Below are 17,899 nucleotides of genomic sequence, written 5' to 3'. Positions count from 1 at the left end.
ATGATCATTTCTCTTCAAGGAGAGATGCAGGCTCCAAGTGGGGAAACACCTCATTTTAAAATGAATCCGTTGTCTGTTAATTCATGTTGGGGTAAGAGCATGTCTTCTACATGATAAAGCATTGCTAAGGTCTGCAGCAATATAAAACAAATCAGATGATCACAGTAAGGCAGGTGAGAAGAAGGGCAAGGGGAAATTTGCAGGGAAATCAGCAATTGTTTGGAGTTTCTGAGCTCCACAGGCCAGGAATACTATTTGGATGTAGTTCAGTAATTGCTCTTTTGGGAAAAACACTTGAGATAGCAGCTGCCTGTGTCTAGTTTCTCCCATCTCACCACCTCTTCTCGTGTTGGGGTATGTTGCCCCAGCGAAGCATGCAGGCCTTTTACCCACAAAGCCTTTAAAGCAGTGCTCAAGTTGAGGAGATAAATTGTTGGTGAGGCAATTCATCTCTGTGTATTTTAAAAATAGTTGTTTTTTCTTGGGTTTATATCAAGTCCTGCAGTTTCTTTAATCGTGTATTTTCTACTGTGTGAACTATTAACAATGTCAAGTCTATTTTTTTCTCTGATTTTGTTAAGGATTTCTTAGGAATCTCTGGAGATGTTTGCTGGGAGTTCTTACATCCCAGATGAAAGAGCAAAGGAACTTGAATATATAACAAAGCCACCCTTGGTCCTAGATGCTTACCAATCTGTAAAGTTTTTTGCTTTTTTTCCTGTTTTTGACAAAATTGAAAGAGTTTCAAAAAACTTTCGAAGAACACTATCCCACCCAATTGCTCAGCTTCAGTCTTTTGACACTTTCATGATCATGTCCCCAGTTATCCAGTTACCTTGGATTTTTCCAGTGGTACAAGAACCGATTAGCTCTTGTGTTTCTTTTTCTCTCCTCGGAATACATATAGATGAGGGCAGAAAACTTCTTGCAAGATCCTTCATTGCTTTCTTTGCAGAAATACCATAAAGAAACAGCAACAATAACAAAGCTTGTGCATAGCTGTTATCTATCCCTTTTCCCCTTCAATTAAAAGTTGAAGCTCAATACTGGCTGCTGTTTTGAACAAGCACTTTTGTGAACATACACTCCACGCTGCTAAGGGAAAAACCTGTTAGCATCCGTCTTCATTTTGCAGTGGTTGTGAGCTCGTATCCTCTCATTAAGGTTTTAACAGTAGAGCTAGAAGAAACTTGCGTGCAGCTGTGAGAACATGTGGTGAGACGTGTTAATGGCTTCATGTTATCTCACAGTAATGGTGACATTAATGAGTCTCCCTTGTAACTCGGAGAGTTTGCACACTACCATGTCGCATCTCTGAATTAATTACTGAATTTTCATTCTGTAATCTTTAATGGCATTATGTTTAGAGCTGTCTAGAGATATTTGTGTATCATTTACCTGATAGACAGTAACAGCTTTGAAAGTTCTCATTAAATTGTTAAATGATGTGTATCTTTAAATTCTTTTTCCAAACAGACGTAAAGACAATAATAACACTTGTTACTAAGGATGTTATTAAATATATTTATTAGAGGAAGTACTTGAACGAAATAAATGAAAGAATGACCTTTTTGTTCATTGCATTTTTTTACTGGGGACCAGATCATCAACTATGATCTTTGTGAATGCTTCGCAGCCATCAAAAGCATGAGTTCAAAACTACTATTTCAATTACTGGTTAGTTGGCCCTGGTTTATTTTTAAAGACAGGAAGAACCTGTCAAAGGAAAGAAAAACACTAGCTAAAGATCACTGCTGGAATTTTAGTAGAGTGCTTCAGCTTTTTATTGTCTGTTATTTATATCACAGTCATGCCGAGAGTGCCTGCCATTGTGCTGAACACTGCACAAAAGTATTGTGAAAGGCTTTGTGCTGAAGGTCTTTAAGGTATAAATAAACAATACAGAGGGTAAAAGGAAGAACAGAACATCATGAATAGGTGTGCTTACATTCAGCTCTGGGAAGAGGGTGGAAGAGAAACTATATTCTAATCTGTGCCTCAGCTCATGCTGTTTCTCTGTAGTATTCTGTGGCTACATTTGTGCTACACCTTTTTACCAGCGTAACCTTGTGTGAGATACAAGTACTGGCTAGTGTAGCTATGCCAACTAAAGTCTCAGAAGCAATAGCTGCATTGTTTCATCAGCTTCTTCTTCATGTTGCATGAAGAAGAAGATGGGCAGATTGGATTGAGCAAGTGTGCTGGCAAACACAAACCAGTGATCAAACATCCTCACCTTGGCCAATTCTTGGTAGGGTTGCAACACTGGTGTTACACAGAACTTGAATGCTCTTCCTGGGAGCTCTGTGCCAATCATTTTCTTCACAGATCTATTGTGAGGAGCCCATTAAAAGATAAAAGTATTGTTATTTTTAAAAGTTATTACTAAGGCAGTGCTGTATGACTGTCTTTAACTCAGAAATACCAGAGTGATCCAAAATAAACTGTTGATTATGACTTCCCAAATATTCATTCATTTGATACATAAAATGTGATGTGAATCAGAAAATGTTTTTCTTTTTTCTTTTTCACCAGGAATTTGGAAAGTCGTGGGAGGAAGTGCAGTCTGAGGATGATCGGGAATTAATAGATAACCTGGAAGAGTAAGTAAGAGTTAAGTATGTACACATAATACAGATTTGAAAGAACATTATTGTTGAAAGTAGTTACAGGGAAAATGCTGTGCATAGTTCGTACAGTTAAAATTCATTTAAGCCAGTCAAATCGACTTCAAGTTGTTCTCATCAAAGACATATCTCCACAATGAGAACTATAAATTTCATATTTCAACCACAAGCCTACATTTGTTTTGTGGTGTTTGTTTTGTTTTTTGTTTTTTTTTTTCATATAGTTCAAACAACAGTCTTTATGGTTTATAAATTATGTGGGCAAAACTTTTTTTTTTTTTTTTACTTCCATATTTAAAAATGATTGAACTGCATTTGCTCACATTTCAAATCTAGAGTAAGCATCCAAAATGTCAGCATAAAAAAGAAGGTCTATGAAAAAGTCTGATAAAAAGGTAACAGCTAGAGATTAAGGAACAATTTTGAAGGAACCTTCAGTGGTGCTGTTTGAGGGCAACATGTGCCTCTGTCTGTTATTCTTGGCTCCAGGCCTTCAGGTCACTACTGAACCTCCACTACCCATCTGTATCTGCCTGTAACTTCAGTTTAACTTTACTTGATTAAAAACTGGGTGCAATAATACCACTATTTTGAAGCAGTGTTGTGGATCTAAATGAATAAATGTTGGTATTTATTCTCTATGCGTGCATCTAAATGAGTGTCTCTTTCTAGAATACTATTTTATAAGTTACACTTCAAGTGAACTGTGTGTGATGTTTATGTCTGTGGCTGGTATATTGCAAGATTAGAAAAACTTGAAAGATCTTACAAAAATAAATACTGAAAGCAATTTTTTTATAACTTATCAAACTGGATAGAAACTGAAGTTAAGATTCTGTTAGCAGTGCATGCAAATTCAGGTACAATTTACTGCCTACCTGCACAGGAATTACTCAGCAATAACTGCTCAGTTATTCTTGAATTTCTAATTTTTTTAGACAGTAAAGCAGTTTCTAACCATATATTCAGCTTTAAATCCACATTCTTTTCCACCCCTTTAAAGTATTCAGTTTCTCTGAATTTATTTCCGATGCTATAAGAGCAGAAGCTGAAGTGCTCATTTCGCAAAATCTCTCTCCTCTTTTCCACAACTAAATGAATATTTTTGACTCTTACTCATAAGAGACTGGTCTGACTGGGAAGAGCATCCTGTGTGTGCAGTTTGCCTGTTCTGTGAACAACAAGCAGACACCACCGGAAAACTCTATCTTCACATGCAGGTAAGACTGGTGGTTGTGGTTTTACGCTGATGGGTAGCTTAGCTCCACCACGCTGCTCTTTCACTCCTGTCCTCAAAGAAAAAAAAAAAAAAAAGGAGGGGGAGAAAATATGATGAAAAAAAAAAAAAGAGTTAAGATAAGGACAGGCAGATTGCTCAACAATAATCATCACAGGCAAAACAGAGTCAGCATAGGGAGACGAATGTAACTTAATGCCAACTAATAACAGAGTAGGGCAGTGAGAACTAAAAGCAATTTAAAAGCACCTCCCCCTCCCAATCTGCCATCTTCCACCTCCTCCCCCTGAGCAGAACAGGAGAATGGGGACTGGGGGCTGTGGTCAGTCTCTGATGCTTCGTTTCCACCAATCCTTCACGGTCCCTCTCTGCCCCTGCTCCTGTGGGGGCTCTCCATGGGCCGCAGCCTCCTCCAGGCCACAGCCACCTGCTCCACCGGGGGCTCCTCCACCCGTGGGGGGGCTGCAGCGTGGAGATCTGCTCCGTGTGGGACCCATGGGCTGCAGGGGGACAGCCTGCTCCACCAGAGGCCTCTCCACAGGCTGCAGGGGAACTGCTGCTGCATGCCCGGAGAACCTTCTGCCCTCCTGCTGCAGGGCTGCTTCTTTCACATTTTCTTGCCCCTCTCTCCCAGCTGATGTGTAACAGCAGTTTTTTCCCCCTTTCTTAAATCTGCTCTCCCAGAGGCCCAACCAGCGTCGGCTCTGGCCAGCAGCAGGTCCCTTTTGGATCTGTCTGGAGCTGGCTGTGATCTGACATGGGGCAGGTCCTCGTCTCCTCTCACAGCAGCCATCACCACTGCAGCTCCCTCCCCACTACCAAAACCTTGCTATGTAAGCCAGATATACTTGTTTGAAGTATCAGCTCTTTCAGTGCTTTGGAAGTCAAAAGTAGGATTGTGGCATCTTTCTTAAGATCAAACCAGCTGCTGAACTGGAATGCCTTCTTTTAGTGCACAACGAAGGCACTGCATCTCTAGCATCTGCCCTCTACAATATTCAGTAGAATCAAGTTTTACATTGATAGTATGAATAGCTATTACTTTTGAGAGTACAGACTGGTACATAGCATTAAAAAAGTAGCATTTTTAATAATAAAGTTGCTTGATGATTTAACACATTCGATGGTTAGCATCTGTGTCTCAGTTTTAATAAACTATTTAATAGCAGAGTTGCAGTTTAACTGAATATGAAAGTTTCTGATGAAATAACTTTTGGGCGTTATTCCATACACTAGTGTTTGCATGTCTGTATGTCTGTGAGTCTGAAAAACTGAGCTGTCTTCAGCGTGGACTAATACAAGTATTGGGAGTGAGAATTTTTCCTTTCCTTTTTTTTTTTTTCTCTCTAGAAATCACATGGATTTGACTTCCTTAAAATAAAGTCAGAACATGGTGAGTAAAAGATGCTGTAATTGTCAGCATTTGCTGCTAGTGTGGCGAAAACCACGTTATAAGAATACTGGAAAACAACTGTATCAATTTGATTTTTGTTTGGACATCCACCTTCTCCATTACGGAAACTCTTTCTGCCAGCTTATAAAAGACAGCCAAGAACACTTTATTTTTCTGGGACTCTCATACCTGTATCAGCTCCTTGCTCTCTGCATGCTCCTCAAGATTTTAATTCATTACAAAAATGAAGTCAGATTTGAAAAAAAACACAGACCAGAAGCTTTTGTTAACTGAATTTTCCCTGCTTCTTTCCTCAGCAGAGTTGTTAGTGCCGAGGATGTGTGCTATTTTCTTTAGAACCATTAGATTCTTTCACAGAGTGGCCTCTGCAAATAGCTGCTCTATGAGTCCCACATCCGGCTGGTGGAGCCCTGGAATAAGTATTACTATTATTATTAGGATTATTATTATTATGCCTGTTAAGACTTGCTTGCAATTTAGAAGGCTGTGGTCTAAGCTGCATTTGCCCAATGTTTCCTTTCTTCTCTAGACTGAGGGGAAGCAAAATGTTTGTAATTTTTACTGTAAAAGAAGGACCAGTTCCCCTGCAGCTGGGAAGAAACATTTGCTCAGTTAGTTTGCTGAGTTACAGCATTCAGCCAGTCCTGCCTTCAGTAACCTTTATGAACCTTTATGCTTAACCAAGGAAAGCATTTGTAAATTATGTTTTATATTCCTCAAGTGCTTGTTTGCTACTGTCTCTCCTAGGTCTGAACTTTTATCAGCAAGTAAAGCTAGTGAACTTCATAAGGAGGGAAATCCATCATTGTCGTTGTTACAATTGCCAGGAAAAATTCCAGTCTAAAGGAGAATTGATAAGTCATATGGAAGAAACAAAACACATCACATTCCTGCCATCCAGGTCTACATGGGACCAACCACAGTAAGGACAAACTATTTCTTCCAGCATTTATACTGCTGTCTGTTAATGTCTGTAAAGCAAAAAGTTGAAAGTTGTTTTTTTGCCAGTGCTGCAGTGCCCAGAGCTCCCCAGCTCTACTAACACAGATAAAATAATAAGTGGTCTCAAAACTACTCAGAATTAGAAATCCCTGTACTATCTGAAGCTAAAATGAGCATGGGATACTGCTCTTCTAGTTGCATCCTGGATGCAGTGTCACCATAAGCTGTGTCTGCACTGTCAAGTTAGTGGGCTAGAGGTCTTATGGCAAAGTTGTCTTTGGCGTGTATTTGCAGTCATGCAGTGCACAGTGAAAAGCACAAGTGTTGAGCTCTGAGCACTTTCTCCTGGTGGAACAAAGGTTGACTCTGTGCACTAAGGCAGCATCGCAAATGCTCCACCACAAGGTCTTTGAGCCATTAGCTCTCTACAGAGATACGATTCCTGCCTAGGATGGGCATCTGGCACACGTTTCATTGCTGGGAAGGGTAGTGAACATATGGTTCTGGAAATAAATCAAACCCCTTCTTTTGCACATCTAATGTAGATATATGTATAATAACTACCTAAATTTAGGCATCAGAACAAGATAGCTTTTTATCCATGTTTTTTCCCAGAACAAATGGAGAGAGTGTAACATAGCATTGATTCAGATTGCAAGTAGGTTCTGTAGGTCTAGGGGATGATGGCATAGATGGTAGAGCACAGGGAGTGTTCTCACTTAAAAAAATCTGTTGAGCATTTGTTATGGGACAAATCTGGATCTGTGGCCTCAGTTGTGAGAATGGGCAGGGGAAGAAATGGCGGAAGGCTTGTCTGTTGCTGCCTCTTCTGTGTGACTCTTCCAAGGTGTACGTGTCAATAGATTTTTTGAGCATGCTGATTACTCATTGCAGAAAACTGAACTTTCTCATTTTTCTGTTTTATGAATCTAATCTCATAAAATAAGCATAGCCTTTGTAAAACAAAATATGTTACTATCTAGTAATATTCTATTCTGTTAAACCTTGTTCCTTCCAGGTATTATTTTCCTACCTATGAAAATGATACGCTGCTATGTACACTCTTGGACAGTGAAGATCTGGTAACTGAGGATCAAAGTGAAGATGTCCCCGTTGTAAGTGAAGATATATCCAATCTAAAAGCTCTCAAACAGAGCAGTGTTTTAAACCAGCTACTGCGTGAAGAGAACAACAGTCAGGAGAAAAATTGACCTTGAATTACAGTTGCTGACCTTTGAGTGTTTCTCCTGGAAGACCAAAAACACATTCTTCCCCTCATATTGGACTACAGTTCACCTCGTTAACGTTCTCACTGGGCAAATATTACATGAATGGGAATGCTAAATAAAATTTATGTGCAAAGTTTTTTTGTTTATCTTCCTTTAAGCTATAGCTTTATTTTAAGACTAAGTGCTGGATTTTCTGCTTGGTTCTTAGAATGCTGTTGGTATTATTCAAAAATAGGATTTTTTTTTCTTTTTTTTTCTTCTGAATATACCAAAATCAGAGTTCTACTTTAAGACCATCTCATAAAAAGCATGAAAAATTGAGACAGTGTGTCTTTATGTATGAGCCAATGAGTAAAACTGCTACGCATTACTGCTCTTAGAGAGCATATGGAAAAGAACCTGAATTTCACTTTCGGTCTGTTACATAAAGCAAATTTTGCTACTTTTAGAATTCTTCAAAGTGAATATGGATCTGTATATTTCTATTATTCACTATCAAAATACCAGATACGGAGTGCCTGTTCTGAAAACTGGTTCAGAAACATTGGTAAAGCTCTGCAGGACTGCATGGAATGCTGTCAATATGAAGCCTCAAAATGTATAGGACAACTGCAGTCTTGGTTGCATCAAAAATCCACAGAATTTAAAATAGCCTTATTGTATGGTCATGAACTGAGATACAAAAGAAATTACTTCACAGAATCACAGTACTTAGGGGATTGCAGGCAAGTAAGTCCAAATTAAATCCTCAAAATCTCTACTCAGCTGTCCATTGAAGTTACCATATTTACTATAATATGGAACTTCCCCACGTAATAGTTCCCCACTTGGGTGTGAAACACCCAAGTAAGTCTCTAAAATGTCTCTTTGCTATTGTCATGTCTCAGTTCCATCACTGCCTCTGAATTCTGGTTAGATTGCTACTGCTGGTCTCTCACATGGTGATAGGGCTTCACCATGTCCAGAAACACCATGGTGTTGATAGGGCAAAGCAGCTCATACCGTAAGTCCTGATAGGATTGACACTAGGTATTCTTGCTTCTGTTTCTCCTCTGAAATTTTATTTATGGTATTTATGGCATTTATTTATTCAGTTTTGGCTTTGTGTAATAGCTTTCAAAAGGTAACCTGTTCCTTTTTATTCTTTAGCTCAGTGTTAAAGCACTTGCCCAAAGTATGAGAGACTTAGCTCAGTGCCCTTCCCTGCCTGAAAAGATTCAAAGCCGTAGCTTTGTCTTTGCACAAGTCCCTTTACGTGAAATAGATTGCTGTCAATAAGAGTTACGTTTGTCATTAGGTGGTGATTAAGAATTAGATACCAGTCCCTAAGAGCAGGAGCTAAGGCTCAAATCTTTACACATGTTCTGCTAAGCTTCTATATCCAGCCTAATTCACCATGCAGTGTATTTGCATCAGTTTCTTTTGATTTGTAGTGAACTTGGTTTCTCCTGGCGCTACCCATCACCCAGTAGCACCTCTCTTTGCTTCCCCTTTCCTTTTTGCTTTGGGGCCCAGGTGCTCTAGAGATAGGTTACAACAACAGGATGCTGAAAATGTACTGAGAAAGGCAGAGCAGCCCCCTAACTGCACAGTGAAACAGACACAGAAGCAATTTCTCTCTCTGTCAGGAGGAAATGGAATAGAAGTGGTTCAGCAGGTGCTGAGAATACAGACAAAGGAAGGGGGCAGATGTAGTCATATATCTGCATTGGCTTTGAATAAGCTGCTTCAGAAAGTTATTTTTTCTTTTCTTTGAACTGGAACATATGACCATCTTAAAGAAACTATAGTTTGTACTTCTTGCATGTGAAATGTATTTAATTTCATGCAGTAATTGGATGTTGCTATTGATTTTTTTTTTTTTTCATTTTGTGTAGTTTTCTTCCCAGGCATCTACTTTTCTTCCTAAATTAGAAATTGATCCCAGTCTTTGCTTTTCCATCAGATTCTCCAGTTGAGGTGGGAGTAAGAGTTAGAAGGGTTTACATTAATAATAAGTGTGCTGTTGAGCAGTGGAAGAAATCAGCAAGGGAACTGTGGGTAAATCAGCAGCACACAGATGTGTTTTATGGCAAGCCAATCTCCGAAGGGCACATTAAGGGAAAAGATAAAATTTTATTGTTATATCATAAAGTGAAATAGCCAAATGTTTCCTAATCAAGAGGAATGTCATGCTGAGTCACTCAAAACCCTACAAAATGAAATCAAGAATGTTAATATCAGCAGTATGAGATGGCTGTTGTTCCTGGTTCTAACAGGAATCTGAAACTGCAATTTTTCAGTGCAGAATTAAGAGAGCGTTGTAAGAGGAATTTTAAAAACAACATGATCTGCTTGACTTTTTTGAGTAGAGAAGAAGATGTACTTAGGAAAAAATGTATCAACAGTGTACCAATTCACTGAAAATAAAGGGAACACGAGGAGTCAGATTAAGAGTTAACCTTGTTACTTCGAGTATTCACAGCAGGCAATGAGGGGGGTTTAAAGTCTGAGCTTACGGGTTCAGAGAGAAAGTTGGGGTACAATTTCTAGAGTAAAAATTGAGCGTCTTCATTTAAGCACAATGATGCTTCTAGAGATTTTGCTTGAACATATTGTCTCTGTATAATAGCCATGGTTTCCCCAGTGAATAGTTGTCCTCTGTCTAAATCACAGCTAATAATCCGTGTCTGTTTTAAAACTGAAGTATTTTTTCTGCCACTGGATAGGAGACACAGTTATGACTGCAGGCAATGTATAGGCTCAGCTCTTATATGAGCAAATACATACTTCTAACATGAGCAGTTTTGAAAGAATTACAAAATAGTTTTTTTGTAAGCCATGGAATGGACAGGGTTGGGGTTGGCAACTCTGCTTGACAGAGTGAAATTAGGAGACTGAGTGGTGCTAATTGTTACGAAAAAAGCTGCGCTGGTACAAAAAAAGCTGCTCTGGTTTAAGTCTAGCGCACATTTCTTACCATAACATTTCCTCTAAGCTTAGATATTCACTCCATGTACGTACTCCCTTTGCTTCATCTAAAACTGTCCCCTTGTCTAGAATAGTAAAAGGAGCAAAAAGGCTTGTGTCCTGGTGACCAGCAATTTCTCCTGCCTGCTTTAAAAATACCTTAATTATATCTCTGATACTCTTCCACACACAATTTATTCTGACAATTCTGTGCAGACTTGATCTTTCTTAATGAGTTAATGGTTACTGACTTTCGTGTAAGACGCTTACAGTTTTCAGTTTCTGTATTACATTTGTCTGGCATGCTTTGCAAGAACTGTCAGTGGCTGCTCTCAGCTGGCTAAATGGTAAGCCATGTGTGAAACACCCAAGTGAGTCTCTAAAATGTCTCGTTGCTATTGTCATCTCTCAGTTCCATCACTGCCTCCAAATTCTGGTCAGATCGCTACTGGTGATCTCTCATTTTCTCTCTCTTATAGTTCACAGAGCAATTTGTTCGATGTAAGTCTGATACAAGGCACTGTGTACAATGCAGTTACTTTCTTCCCAGTCTCCATGGGCAAAGTCAAATCCAGAGCGGACATTGGACGTGGTCCTTGGAAAGGTCTGCCATTGAACAGCAGCAAATTTCACAGCTTTGCTTACGACTTGTTGCTGTATGAAATGTCCTCGCATTATTGCATTTTATTTACATACAGAGGCAAAGGAGAATCAAAGGTCCCCATGGAAAATCTGTTTTTATCAGTGGCAATGATTTTGTTTTCCCCCGGGAAGCTTTGTTAAATCTGTCTTTGATGTGTTGTTTTTGTTTGGATGTTTTATTGGCAAGATGCTTTCTTGGCTTTCATTACACTAGAAAGACAGAAGTGAGTATGGTCAAATTACACCCCCATCTATCTCTGCCAGGTCCATAAACCTTGGTTAGGTAACAACTGTTGCGTAGGCCAGGTATTTGTAACCTCGCAGTGAGTTACTGCAATTACACCTCACCGTCATTAGGATCAGCTCTGCTGAAATGCTGCAGGCAGCCCAGGCTGAACAAAAAGCCCAGCTAATGTAAAACTCATTCCTTTTCTCCACAAGTACTGAATGTGCCGTTCTGCCCAAAGCTGTTGGTTTTTGTGTGTTTGTTTGTTTGTTTTCCCCTCTATTGGAAGTTTTCTGCTACTGAGGCTCACTTCATTTGATTTCGTCCACCAGTGAAAATTTTAGCTGCCTCGAGTTTGATTTTAGAGCTTCCTTCCCCAAGCTCTTTCTCGTGAAGATCCAGATCAGGTTAGAAATTGCCATGTGACCTATTACCTGAAATTACATTTGGTATTTTACATTCCTGATAAATTCACTCTCTGTGCTTGAAGAGCAGGGAAATTCAGGATACGTACAATCAAAAATACATCAGTCTTGTTTGCACTAGCTTAGATAGAAGTAAAAGCATTTTCTTGCTAGAAATGTTCCTATTAACACAGTTCTCTGTCTGGTTTACCATCCTGGGACCAAGGATCTGCCTCTGTGTAGAATACGTACGAACTTCATGTCTGAGCTTCCATTATAGACAGTCAGTGTAGCCCGTGGATCCTAGAGAGTCCTTCAGCTCACTCCACAGTAAACACCTAAAAGTTTATTCAGTTCTTCACAGGCAGGCATCAAAGTGTCCTCTGAGATGTTTGGAAATAACCTGGTCTCTGTCAGCTGCTCCTAAAGGATGCTGAGCTCTCAAAGGTCTCATGTCAGTTCTGTCAACTGTACACAGGCAAATGCCATGGAGCATCTCAGATGGTCCTGAGGCATGCCAAAGTCTGAGCTGCTAAATCCAGCACCTTTGGCTGGTGGCTAAATATCTCTTTTAGGCTGTGTGGACTATAATGGAAACTGGCACCTAGGTCACATCTGTTCACCTACATCTAGCCTCCTAAATTTGATTACATTAATTCGGATCAGAATCCTACCCTACTGTTACATAATTAATTTAATCTGAAGATGGAGGTCTACATGGATCAGGTGATTTGCCTTTTGGAAAAAAAAAAAAAAAAATAGCCTTGACAGCTGTATTGGAAATATCTGAAGCCAGTCATTTAATCTCTGTCCCTGTTCTCACAGCAGCTTTGGGGGCAGGAGGACAATTGATTACCATTAGGCATGTGTGGTCATGGGTTGAATTGTAATCATGGATATAAATGTACAAATCACTAAAAACAGCAAAAGCATCACAATATATAATTACATAAGAGTTTCCTTGATCCAGAGAATCTCAGTTAAAGTTAGCTACTGAGGAGATGCCTGCTGAACAGGAGTAGTCAAGAAGCTGGCCAAGTTCCACAGGCAGTTTGTAACAGCTCTGTTCTTCCTTCCCATGAACTACTGTGTCTTGGAAGTCCCTCCTGAGTCTGAATACAGGTGAAGAAGATGGTGATAGAAGTTCAGGGATTGCATTGAGGAATATGGCTAAAACTACTAGACTGTTCCACTCCTGCCTTTCTAAGCACATCCCAGGTGTTTCACATCCCTGTTACAATGCAAAGTGACGATACTGTGTTGACATTCCAAAACAAAAGGGTTATGGCTTATGGCGATTAATTTAACCTGGCTCTTGACATGAATTACAGCAGTCTTTGTACCAACTCAACACAGAAGATGGCTTTAGGTAACACTCTATCCCCTCTGTATCCCCTCTGGGTGCCTTTGCAAGGAGTTGTAGCTCTGCACAAAGCTGGTACTGAAAAGCCCCCAGTGAAACTTGGCCCCGTGGCTGGCAGCCCCTACCTTTCAGTACCGACATCAAACAGGAAGCCAGGACACTACGAGGACCCAGGTGTGAATTCAGACTGCAGGAGCTGCAGCTAGGTGTGAAACCCAGGTCAGATATTAGTCATTACTGACTCTTATTTTAAAATTTGTGGGCTGATAGTTGTTTTTGCAAGTGTTAAAAAAAAAAAAAAAAAAAAAAAAAGTACAAAGAAAGTACCAAGGACATGAGGATCCTTATCAGATCACAGGATGTAAAGATATATTGTTCTTTATCTGCATTTAATGCTCCATTGTGCCCACTCACTGACTCTGAGCCCACTCACTGCCTCTGAGCACTCTTGGAAGGTCTCGCTGCGGGCACCACACCATTATCAGTAAGCAGATCAGAGACCTTCCAGAAACCCTTGCTCTTTGTTTTGGCACCTTGAGGAGCCCAGAAAGCACCAGGGGCAGCTCTCTGCTATTACTGCTGAGAACCTGGACACCAGTGAAGTGCAGATGTGTTTCTTTGGGATAAACATGTCAAAATGTTGGGTTCGGAGGCAGCTGTGCGATGCGTTTGTGTCGCGTCAGGTCAGGATGTGGTGAGATCCAACAGAACAATTACAGGCAGGCTCCTGGCGGTGCCTCAAGCCACAGCACCACTAAGTGTTAGGAGGCTTATTTTTCATTTCCTTACTCTCTGGAAATATCAGAACATTGAAATAAATAATGCAGAAATGACCGATTCCTCTCATTAGAGAGGCTGTCTTTGCAAACCGCCTGCCACAGAGCTGAGTGCTGTTTTAACCTTGAGGTGGGTTTTTCCAGTTGGCTTGTGGTTGGTGTGTTACTTTCTGATGCACATCTGCCTTGATACCATTTACAGAAACACTGCTGTGAGTCTTCACTGATACCGGACCTGTTCTAATAAACTGCCTGTGCTGCATGATGGTTCTGTTTGAGTCTGGGTGAAATAAAGAACAAATAATTATGGACAGGGCTCAGCTTTAGAGAAGAAAGCTCTTGAACATGTGACAGTGTTGGCCTCCTGAATTCCTACAGATGAATTACGTCCTTTGACAAATGTTGCTTCTTCCCTTGGTTGCCTCAGTTTCCTAACTAGCAAGATGGTGATTGTGCAAGAACAGCTTCCAGATAAAAATGCCACTTATCAGACAGGCTTCCAACACAGGCAGCTTATCTGTATCGGTCACGTTATCATATTTAAAATATTTTGCTAAAAAGGTGACTAGATCACCATCAAAATAGTTATTAATTCAGTAAGAAACAAGTGCTCAGTTGCACACAAAGACCAATTCTCTGTAAGGAAAAAAGCCGTCACAGGACGTAGAATGGCAATGTTCTACACAGGGCTAGAGAAGGTGCTCACATTAGCCTCCTGTAAGTCTTAAAAGCTATAACTCCATGAGTTTGCTGAGATTAAAAGAAAGATGTTCAAAGTATTGTTAATCCTTTAATTCGCTTAATTGTTGCTTTGCTTTGTGTACAGTCTCCATTTGAAATCCTGTTTTTCTGGAGCTGTCCCAGCATGGATTTAATACTTTCTTTACAAAGTACATACCTGTGGGGTATATAAGAAAGATTTCTCAGGATTCTCTTAAGTTTGTGGTATTGTATGTACCTTACCTTTGCTTCAGGATAGGAAAGTTTCTAAATTAAGAGGGGACTTTTTCTCTCCATTATAGCAGATATTTGGATAAATTCCCCTCGCAAATTTACTGCAATAGTACCTTTAATAATGTTCTTTTCTTCGTCAGAGGCATGAGCTTTCTGACTTGCATTGAGCCAGTCAGACAAACAGGCCACATTTCAGGTAAGCAATCTGGGAAATTACAGATTACTTGGTAACGCTGATGCTGTTCCTGTAGACATAAAGCATGAAAAATATCTTAATGCCAGATGCTTAATTTCTTTCTCTTTTTCTCTCTCTCTCTCTTTTTTTTTTTTTTTTTTTTTTTTCCCCATAGAAACCAATGGGAATCCAGCAAAGGATCTTTAATAAAAAGACTCTCAATATCCTTGGTGCACTGGGGCTGGAAAAAATCTGAAGATTTTAGCCAAGTGGGCGCTTACACCCAAGGCAGCCCCAGAGCACTCTCTGCTACCCACTCCCCTTAAACATGGTTTGGGGGTGCAGGGGTAGCCGCCAGCCACCCCTTGGCTCTCAGCAGGAGGCTGGGGGCTGTGCTGCAATCTATCAGCATGGATCATTGTCCCCTGGGTGCCAGACCATCCCCAATGACCAGCAACCTTTAAATATCAAAGTGAGCGCTTCTGCTGCTTCCTGGTGCCACTGGGAAAATGTTTAATTGCTCCTAATGACTGGTTTAAAATCAGTTAGATAGGATTCCAGTCAATATCTAAAATGAATTTCAACAAAAATGAATTTGTAGAAATAAATAAATAAATAAATAAATAAATAAATAAAATGCTATTTAGGGTTGTTTTATTTTTTTTCAGTTTGAAAAAATAATTCCTTCACGTTTGACGAGGCATATCCATTAAATTTCTTTTTGGCTTTGTGCTGATTACAAATGTTACAGTTGAGACTCTACCCTCTTTGTTCCCAGTGTTTTATGCCCCTGCCACCATACTTCCCATGTCCCCTGGCCACCTCCTGCTCCTCACCCAGGCCCACCTGGCAGGCCCAGAGGAGCGCATCTGCAGCGTGAGCTCTGACTGACCCTCCTCCCGTGGGACAGCAGAGCTCAATAAGACAGTAGCAGCAGCTGAAAGCTGACCTGAGAAGAAAGAAAGGGCTGTGGGGCTAAGAGAAAGGAACCTGTAAAAATTATGCCCTGGGTGCTATGTTAAAAATAAGACTAAAATGAAAAAGTAAATTGGATCATAAGCGGTGGAGAAATCACAGGAGGGACCGTGGGCTGCCTTGGAACACAAAAAGGAAACTTGTGCTGACTTCCAGAGTGATGGCAGTGGCTGGAAGGAAAAGAAATTAAGGAAGATGACAAGACTACTACCAAACGTTTTCTGTTAGAATAAAAATATTAAGCTAAAAATACCAGGGCAACCCTGGCCAAAAATAGAGCTGAGAAAGCCAGAGCATCAACCTGTCATCTCAGTGGAAACAGCAGTTGCCGATGAAGCCACGTAACTGCCTGAGGTATCAGTGTGCCAGCTGAAAGCCAGACTAAATACTATTTCAGGTAGCTAAGGGTGTAAAAGAGCTTAGCACATGTGCAGGGTGTCTCCTGTGCAGATTTACAGCCCTGCAAAGGCAGTGGAAGCTAGTGAGTACGTCCTGTTACGTGTTGTCTGTGTGCTGGCCATGAAGGAAAAGGCAAAAACAGACTTTCTGCATGTATGTTGGATGATCCAAGTGAATTTGGTAGTTATGGGGTCTTGCAAAATGGCTTTTGTAAATCAATAGTGATAAATTATGTACTAATCTATTGGACATAGCAATATGTGAGTGCAATGTAAACATGATAGGTGTCATCTCTTGTGCAAGCTATGAACTGATGTTCTGGTGGCTACAAAATAGTAACAGAAATATAGATATTTATTTTTTTTCTGTTTTCAAAGAACCAACTAATATTTCTTCCTTTTAATTATAGAGCTTTTATGTCTGCTTGTGAGAAGGCTATATCCATCTAGAAGATTTGATCTTTTTGCTGTGGTGGTTTTACTCGGCTGAGCAGCTGAGCTCCACCACAACCACTCTCTCACTCCCCCTCCTCAAAGGGAAAGGGGGAGAAAATGAGATGCAAAGGGCTCAAGGGTTGAGATAAGGACAGGGAGATCACTCAGCAATTATTGTGATGGTCAAAACAGACTCAGCACAGGGAGATTAATGAAATTTATTACCTATTACTAACAAGCTAGAGCAGTGAGAAACAAAAAGCAAACTAAAAACACCTTCCCCTCATCCACCCTCCTCTACCTCCTCACCCCAGCCGTGCAGGGGAACAGGGAATGGGGCTGCGGTCAGTCCTAATGCTTCCTCCCTGACCCTCCTTCACAGTCACAGAGAGTGAGGAAGGGAAGGACGTCTCTTCCTTTTCTCCCCCTGCCTTCTTCAGCAGCTGGGTGCCACCACTTCTTCAGCCCTCAAGCTCTTCTGTAGCTGACTGCCCTCTAATCTCATGGCAGCTTCCCCTTTTCCTTTGGTGGTGGGAATCAATCCTCTTAGGAGAGCCAGAATCCAGAATCCCAATCCTCTTAGGAGAGCCAGAAGAGTAAGAAAGCTTCCTAGCTCCTTCTTAGGAGAATGTTTTGTTATATTCACCCTCCTCCACTTTGTAGCAGAGCATGGGCTCTTACCCCCTCCTCAGCAGATCACGGAAGGGATTGCAGGTGTATGGCTCACTGTCAAGTCCTGCTGTCTTTAATCCCTTCTTCCCGTTGAGGGCAGTAACTTACACACTGGCTACAAACACAACTTGAAATCATTTTTGGCTCAGAAAAAACAGTGGACTAGATTCCAGCTAGGCCTTTCCATGCCAGTTCTGTCCAGAGTGTGAAAGAAAATGGTGAATGCCCTTCCATAATTTAAAGCTGGATGAAATCAGCCTCCTGTGGGCTCCATACCTTACCTAGAAGACATGCCTGCAGCCTTCACTCAGGAAATTGCATGTGAGTGAGCAGAAGGCTTTTGGACACAAACTCCCTCATCTTTTTCTGCTGGGTCCATGTTGGTATGCTGGCGGGTTTAGGCTTCATCTTAGGATGCGTGTCTCTATGGACTATAAAGGGACCCAGGTACCAAACAGGGCCTCTGATTTCACAGCTAGGA

The 17,899-nt window shown here is 40.7% G+C and overlaps 1 protein-coding gene across 1 annotated transcript in view; it reads left to right on the top strand.

Moving 5' to 3' along the window:
- Positions 1 to 7,574, top strand: part of ZNF277 (zinc finger protein 277) — a 55,218-nt gene extending 47,644 nt beyond the window's left edge. The window contains exons 8-12 of the mRNA XM_032205858.1: positions 2,536 to 2,603; positions 3,751 to 3,847; positions 5,215 to 5,257; positions 6,026 to 6,200; positions 7,239 to 7,574. Coding sequence (XP_032061749.1) covers positions 2,536 to 2,603; positions 3,751 to 3,847; positions 5,215 to 5,257; positions 6,026 to 6,200; positions 7,239 to 7,431 — 576 coding nt within the window. The 3' untranslated portion in view covers positions 7,432 to 7,574. The remainder of the gene's footprint in view (positions 1 to 2,535; positions 2,604 to 3,750; positions 3,848 to 5,214; positions 5,258 to 6,025; positions 6,201 to 7,238) is intronic.
- The last annotated feature ends 10,325 nt before the right edge of the window (positions 7,575 to 17,899 follow it).

This window comes from Aythya fuligula, chromosome 1, assembly GCF_009819795.1.
Source record: "Aythya fuligula isolate bAytFul2 chromosome 1, bAytFul2.pri, whole genome shotgun sequence".
Taxonomy (NCBI): domain Eukaryota; kingdom Metazoa; phylum Chordata; class Aves; order Anseriformes; family Anatidae; genus Aythya; species Aythya fuligula.
This window is presented reverse-complemented; position numbering and strand designations above follow the sequence as displayed.